This window comes from Tamandua tetradactyla, chromosome 10, assembly GCF_023851605.1.
Source record: "Tamandua tetradactyla isolate mTamTet1 chromosome 10, mTamTet1.pri, whole genome shotgun sequence".
In the NCBI taxonomy this organism is placed as follows: domain Eukaryota; kingdom Metazoa; phylum Chordata; class Mammalia; order Pilosa; family Myrmecophagidae; genus Tamandua; species Tamandua tetradactyla.
The window spans coordinates 50,446,294-50,454,432 of NC_135336.1; the positions used below are offsets into that span (position 1 = coordinate 50,446,294).

The 8,139-nt window shown below is 35.0% G+C and overlaps 1 protein-coding gene across 1 annotated transcript; it reads right to left on the reverse strand.

Annotated features, from left to right (window-relative positions):
- Positions 1–387: 387 nt before the first annotated feature.
- On the reverse strand, positions 388–1,326 carry LOC143647657 (olfactory receptor 5K1-like). Its single transcript, XM_077117482.1, has one exon. The coding sequence runs from the start codon at positions 1,324–1,326 to the stop codon at positions 388–390; it is 939 nt and encodes a 312-aa protein (XP_076973597.1).
- Between the last annotated feature and the right edge of the window lie 6,813 nt (positions 1,327–8,139).

Below are 8,139 nucleotides of genomic sequence, written 5' to 3' on the forward strand. Positions count from 1 at the left end.
ACATGGAGTGTTCTGAAGTCATAAGATTAGGAGTTCCATATATTTACCAAATGTATTAAATTTAAATACTATCTTATATTTGTTTTGATATTTGTTGAATTAGTTGAACATCGAAACTAATTACACCCTGATACAATTTGTGATCTCAGGGGTTATAACTTACTCGTATCTGACAGACTCTATTAGTTTGGATATAGCAATACATCTCAGTATCCCTCCTCTAGGAACAGATATGCACATTTATATATACTTCGGATTAAACATCATAATATTTCACTGTTTTAATATTTTATATAAAAATGGCCATTTAACAATTTCTCAGTATCCCTTGACTTTGAAAAGTTTTTATTCTATTAAAATCAGTTTCTACAAAGAGTGATATTTATTTCAGAATGTTATGCAATATTTCTTCATAATTCTTTTCACAACATTTATTACTTCCTTATTTCTTAGACTATAAATAAAAGGGTTTAATAAAGGAATTATAAGAGTATAAAGAACAGCAACTGGTATATAATCTTTTTCTTCTATAACTGTACCTAGTTTAGCATACATAAAAAGAAGAGAGCCATAGAACATTGAGACAGAAAGAAAGTGGGATGCACAAGTTGATAAGGCTTTGCCTCTTCCATCTTTGGATTTCATTTTAAAAACAGTGAAAAGGATAAAGAGATAAGAGATTATGACTGTGGTAATAGTGAAGGTTTGAAGTGACCCAGATAAGATGGGTATCATTAGTTCATTGATATAGGGGTCAACACAAGAAAGTCTGTACAAAGGGAGAACATCACAAAAAAAGTGATTGATTTGATGAGAACCACAGAAAGTTAACCTAAACAATAATCCTACTTGAATTATGGAATGCACGTTTCCAGCTATGTAGGCCCCTGTGGTCATCTGAACACAGAGTTTCTTTGACATCATGGTGTGGTACTGCAGTGGGCTGCATATGGCCACATACCTGTCATATGCCATAGCTGCTAGAAGAAAGCAGTCTGTAGTTTCAGCGAGACAGAGAAAATAAAATTGTGCCATGCATTCATAGAGGGAAATTGTTCCTTCTTCTAAACAGAAGTTCTGTAACATCTTGGGGGTGATAGCACAGGAACAGCAGGAATCCATCAGAGCCAGGTTGCCCAGAAAGATGTACATCGGTGTGTGAAGACGACGCTCCATATAGATCAGTACCACCAAACCCAGATTCCCTACCATGGTGATCAGATAGATGACAAAGAACACCACGAACAGAAGGGGCTTCAGCTCTGGTTGATCCATAAATCCTATGAGGGTAAATTCAGTTGCCATGGAGTGGTTATATTCAGGCATCTCCGATTTCTCTCTTGAAATAGGATTATGGAGAAAGAAGATCTAATTTAGAATGTATCCTATTTTTCCCTATGAATTTCTTCAACTGTCTTCTGCTGTCTTTGAAACACAGGTATACATGGTTTGAGGGGATATTTATCCCCTTAAAATTCAGCTCTATCACATCAAGTTGTGAAGTCAGGATTCATAGGGACATTTTTTTTTTACATGGGCAGGCACCAGGAATGGAATCCGGGTCTCCTGCATGGCAGGCGAGAACTCTGTCTGCTGAGTCACTGTGGCTCACCCCATAGGGACATTTTAACAACTACAAAAGAAGTTTTTATAGCAGTAAAAATTTACTGTATGAATTTATGCAATGGTAGTGTACAAATCTAGGATAGCAATGTTTCATTCAGTATTTCCAAATAATCTGTTTCCATTTTTCTATTGAATATCCTTAAATGTATTTAAAAGCAATTCTCCTATATATGTTCTTTTTACACTGAACAAATATTTATCACAGACTATCTCATTTGAATTAATGTTCAAAAATGACATCCAATATCTATGTTAGTTTATATATCTTAGGAAATGTAGAAAATTTAGAAAGGATGCAGAATGGAACTGCTAATATTTAATAAAACTACCTTAGAAAGCTCAGGAAATAATTCTCCATATATTCCTTTAATAAGTAATTTGTAAATATTGCTTTCGTATTTATAAAAACCTATCGCGGAACTTATTCCTGTCTTGGCAGAAAATTCTCTGATACTGCTTGTAAATAAAATATCATTTTCTCTCCATTTATCTTTATACATGCAATTCTTGCTTAAGGGACACCTTGATGTTTTAATATTATTCAATTTGAGACTATACCTTTGTAATGGTAAAAAAAAAAATATGAAATTTTACAAGTTCTCTTTCCAACTTGTTACATAGAGACTCCTCTTACATTTTAGCTTAGCACATAAGTGCTCCCAATGATTTGATTACTTATTGAGGTTCATGTTTCCTTGATCATTTCCAGATCCATTTGTCTTTGCTGGAATTTAGTGGCCGTAATTTTCTGACATTGAGAGGAGCAAAATTCTGTGTTCATACAACTTTAAACTGTGCTGCCTTTAAGATAAATTTAAATTCCTTACAGTGGCATTTAAAGTTTTCTCTAAACTTGCATACCTCCATTCTCATTTTCATTTTCCCAAACATCTCTACCAGTTTTGTCATTCTATTCACTGATGCTTACCTTTCTCTTTCCTCTATCACAAATACCACATTAATTTGCACAAACATTGACTCTGCCCATGCTGTTATTTCTGTTGTTCTTTTTCAAAACATTGAAATTATTTGCATCCATAATTTGCCATTATCTGAAACATAGTTTACATATAATGCTACTTACTAAGATTTTAAATGCCCTAGAAAACACTGATCTCCATTTTCCAAAGCTTCAAGCATATGTATATACACTCAAAAGTCTAGAATAATTACAGTGATTTTTCATACATCCATGCATAATTTTCCTTACTAAATCATAGCATTTGCAATTAATGATGACGTATTTATTTGAAAGATCTGTACAATGAAAAAGTCAAAATGATTCAACTCCTACCCTCACTCTGATTACCTTTGTTAGTGAACCTGTATTCAGTATCCAACCAAAGATACTAAGTCACTTCTTTGGTATTGGCAAATTGATATTATTGGCAAATTGATATTTTTAATCCCGAAGAAGAGTCTACAAAGGAGATTATTATAAACACATCATTTAAAAAATGTGTCCTTCTTTTATGTGAATCAACCCATTTTACTATTTTTCTGCTTCCTTGGATATTTATAAGTTTTTCTAAGGTACATTTTTATAGTTTATACATTAATTTATAAAAGTAAGCTTGCCTTTATTCTCAGTTTTCTAATACTTAGAAAACAGAAAATTCTTTAAATTATACTAGGATTTTTTGAGAATATGTTTTGCTTTGCTTTAAAAGGCTATCATCACTCATTATTAAGAGATACATTAGGAGGTATTCTAGGAACATGTTAATCATATAAATTCTTTAGACAACCTGGTTAATTTCTCCATAATCAAAATGACAATATAATGGTCATGGTGGAAACTTTATTTATTATTTATTTTAAACATTAAATATAAAGCATTTAATCATTCAGATAAACTTTCAATGTACATGCCTGTATTTATAGGATTGTGTTCTGACATTAATGTACATTTAAAAATTCTATTTTATAATCATAAAAGTAATTTCAGTATTGTTCCTCATCATAGTTTCCACAGTTTTCAATTTAGTGCAGGCTAGAAAGATAACAAAGGAGTTGGAATCTAACTACAATTAAAAAACGATAAACAAATTGAGAGAAATAAATACTCATGGAAGTTATTATGAAAAGCAAAATTAAATAGAGTACTTCTCTTACCTAGACTTCACAGAGAAGGTTTTTGTTGCAGCTTGTTTCTTGTCTTATGATATTAAGATTTAAGGAAATACAAACATTGGTCTCTAAAACATTTGATATTAAAGCATGAACATCTAGGAAATTATGTCTAGGTCACTATTAATAAATATAGTTTTTTTATAGGTAGTTCAAAATATATTTTTCATCAAATCCTAGAGGGATTTACTTGCAATGTCATCATTTTATTTCTGTGGAGACATTTGGTCCTTGAAACATATAAACCGTGGGGCATTAATTAGAGACACTGTGGATAATGGAAATGACTGTCACCATGATATGATGATATTGCTGATCCTGAAGTGTCAGATCTCATTTTTACAATCCTGTTCACTGTTCTGTTCATAAAATCTAAAACTGACAGAAAACAGTCTGGGCTTCTTTAACCACATACTGTAGGAAGTGGGATTATTTTGGTTTATGAAAGAATTATGATTTGGTGAGGAGGAGACTAAAAGATGTGGTAGGTTTAGCTAGGGTCACTGACTTCTTCACCCTGTGAGTGAATCTGTCCCTGTGTCTTACAAAGCCATCTTTGAAATAACTCTGATACTATTATTTAGGCCCATATATGAATTACTGAGATTGTTTACCTGTCTTTTCTGGTCACTCAGATGCTCCTTCAGTTTCCTACTCTATCTTATACTTCATATAATAATCACTTCTCAAAATACTTTTTAGTTATTCATCATCCTTTTCCCACACTATGATTAACACATAGGATAAGAGGGATGGTTTTTTTTAAATCTATTTTATTCATTCCTATATTCTTAATCCATTGAATAGTACCTGGCACTTTTTGGTACTAGCTAAATATTTGTTGAATGATTGAACAAAAATGATATTCAAAAATTCTCCTTAAGAATTCTTAATGGCCCCTCATTACTTTTCAACAAATCCATTTTCTTTATTTTGTACTCCAGATAATCCACGGTCTGCCTGCACCTTACCTATTACCTTGTTTTCTCCGTCTCACAATCTCACATCAGGGCACATGGATACATGCATTACTTCTCTGTTCCTCTATGCACTAGCTTCTGTCTTGTTACAGTGAAATTCCTCATAATATTTATCCCACCTAAAATAATTCTTTCTTCTTTTCTTTCCCTTCAATCTCACTCATTTTATTTATTTGTATGCTGTGTGGCAGGGGTCGTATTTAATTCTTTTTCCATGTGGGTATCCCCTTATTGCAGCACCATTTGTTGAATTTGTTTCGTTGGTTTTTTTGCTTGTTTGTTTGTTTGTTTGCTTGTTTAGGACGTGCATAGGCTGGGAATCACATCTGGGCCTCCCACATGGCGGGCAAGAATTCTACCACTGAATTACCCTTGCACCCCCAACCCTACTCATTTTTATATCATATCTGATATCCTCCATGAGGACTTTATCAGGTCTTTTAGATGAAATTGATTTTCCCTCTTCGTTATTTCCGCGGTTCTTATTTGCTTTCATAATACTTTAGACACTTCACCAGGGTTGACTAGGTGAATGGCAATCGAAGGGTAGTTTCTTGAGGGAACTGCATGAGTAAAGAAAAGACCTGGAAAATTGAAAGATCAAGCCTTAATAAGAAAATGGACCACAGTTACTTTAGCAGGGCTGCTATGATCTTTGAAAGATCAAGTCAACTGCATAAACAAGCTTTGATTAACAGGAATCATACCATACATCATTTGGCTTCCTCAAGCAAACTGTCCTCAATACTTACTTATTGAATTGATTGCTAAGATTTCAGTTCAGCTCAACCAGATCAAGTATTTGTAATACAAGGGGCTTCAGACAAGACAATGGGCTTTTAGTGTTCAAGGTATGAGCAGATGAGAATGAACAGTTCCTGTATATAAGAAGTGACTCATGAAAAGAAGTCCAAAATCTAGATTTGGGGAATGATGGCCACTTTATTAGAAAGAACACACTACTAAAGACATAAATATTATATAGACATGTTAACATATTTTGGAGGAATTATAAAGAAGGAACATCAGAGTGACCAAGAGAAAGAAGGAAAGATTTTCAAAGTAAGTTTCATTTCAAATGAAACCTTCAGATATGTTGTATTTTACTAGGTGAATGGCAATTGAAGGATAGTTTCTTGAGGGAACTGCAAGAGTAAAGAAAAGACCTGAAAATTTGAAAGATCAAGGCTTAATAAGAAAATGGACAGCAGTTTGTTTAGTAGGGCTGCTATGTCAAAGACCACATACTGGTTGGCATGGCAACAGGAATTCATCAGCTTACTCTTTGGAATGCTAGACATCTAATATCAAGTCCTTGAAAGGCAAACTTTCTACCTGAATTAGTGGCATTCTCAAGCTGGTTTGCCAGAAACATTTGGATTCTTTAGGTTTTGTCTTTGCCTCTGTCACATGCTTCCCTCTTGTGACTTTCTCTAACTGATTTGCTTCTATGTCTTCTTGCTTCTCTGAGCAAATCCAAATTTCATCTCTTTATGAAGCTTATAGTAATATGATTTAAGGTTATTTATAATTCAGTTTGATTGCACCTAATGGGATTCCATACCTAGACAGGGCTATTTACAAATGAGTCTACAACTTAACAGATAATACATCTTCAAAGGTGGTTTTGCAAATGGGCTCACACTGAAAAGAATTTGGACTAAGATTAAGAAATGACTTTTTTGGGGGGCGGATGTATGTTTCATGATTCAACCATCAACTATTTTCACCTAGGGTGGTTAAAACTTCAGAATCCATGATATAAGGGGATGCTTAAAAAAAAAGATATAGGAAGACAGACTTCCAGGGAAGATGGCAGAGTAAGGAGTATCAGGTCTCAGTCCTCCCACCAAAGTAACTGTTAAACAAGCAGGGACTGTCTAAAACAGCTATTTTGAAACTCCAGAGGCCAAAAGAACACCATACAGCGTCCAGTGAAGAGCAAGAGGAAGAGGTAGATAAATTATAGTGAAGAAGTCCAAATTGCTCTGTCCAGGTGGCTGGTACCAGAGCCTATTTCTCATCTCTTGGCAGACCATCACAATGTCTAGTCCCTGACTTGCTGCTGGTGACAGAAAGGAACATGAAAATTCTCTTACCCAATGACAGATAGGCATGGCCAATCACTGATCATGGCTTTTAATTAATGAATCCAGGTTGTGGGGTCCTGGCTTTGAGGGCAACTATTGTTTCAACCCACTCTGGACATAGCTGGTGGCAGCCATTGTTTTAAATCAACTCGGGAGAGGGGAGAAAGTGGTGGAAATTTAAAGCTGCAGCACTTCCTTGGGACTGTAGGAGACAGTAAGCTTAAAGGCTGCATTTGCTAGGCATGCCAGAAAAGCTCAACTTCAGGGACACCTCAGAGGAGCTTTAGAAGATTAGAATGTGGGCATATGAAAGAAAGCCTTTAAAAAAGTGATCTTAAAGATGATCAGAACAGAAAAAGAACTAAATGATATAAGAAAACAGTGAATGAATATTTGAGAGTCTAAATAAAGAGATAGAAATTTTTAAAAGTAACCAAACAGAAATACTGAAGTTGAAGACCAAAGCAAGTGAAATGAAAATCCCAGGAGGGATGCAAAAACAGTGGAGTTGGCAGAAGAAAGCATCAGCAAACTTCTTCTTTCTCTGTATTTTCCATCAAGTCCTTGGGTATTTTTAAGAAGACTTTTTTTTTTGTTAAGAAGACTTTTTAATGACTTTGTTCAGTATGTCCGCATTCTTTTCTCCTTCACTGGTGTTTTCTGAAATTTTACTATCATCCTTTGGATGGGCTATCATTTCCTGTTTGTTTGTCTTGTACTATTTTGTTGTGCACTCATCAACGCAATAAATTCCAAAACATTTTCCTTACTCCAACAAGAAAAACCCAGACCACTTAGCAGTACCCTCTCAATCCTCTATCCTTCCCCACGCTACATTAACAAAAATCCAATTCTGTCTCTATAGATTTATATTTAAAGAATACTGTATTAGTTAGGGTTCTCTAGAGAAACAGAATCAACAGGGAACACTTGCAAATATAAAATTTATGAAAGTGTCTCACGTGACCATAGGAACGCAGAGTCCAAAATCCACAGGGCAGGCTGCGAAGCCGATGACTCCAATGGATGGCCTGGATGAACTCCACAGGAGAGGCTCACCAGCCAAAGCAGGAATGGAACCTGTCTCCTCTGAGTCCTCCTTAAAAGGCTTCCCATGATTGCATTTAGCATCACTAATTGCAGAAGACACTCCCCTTTGGCTGATTACAAATGGAATCAGCTGTGGATGTAGCTAACGTGATCATGACCTAATCCTATGAAATGTCCTCATTGTAACAGAGAAGGCCAGCGCTTGCCCAATCAGATGAACAGGTACCACAACTTGGCCAAGTTGACACCTGCCCCTAACCATG

Excerpts from the sequence above, each read along its gene's own strand:
- LOC143647657 (XM_077117482.1), bottom strand. The coding sequence starts at position 1,326 with ATGCCTGAATATAACCACTCCATGGCAACTGAATTTACCCTCATAGGA.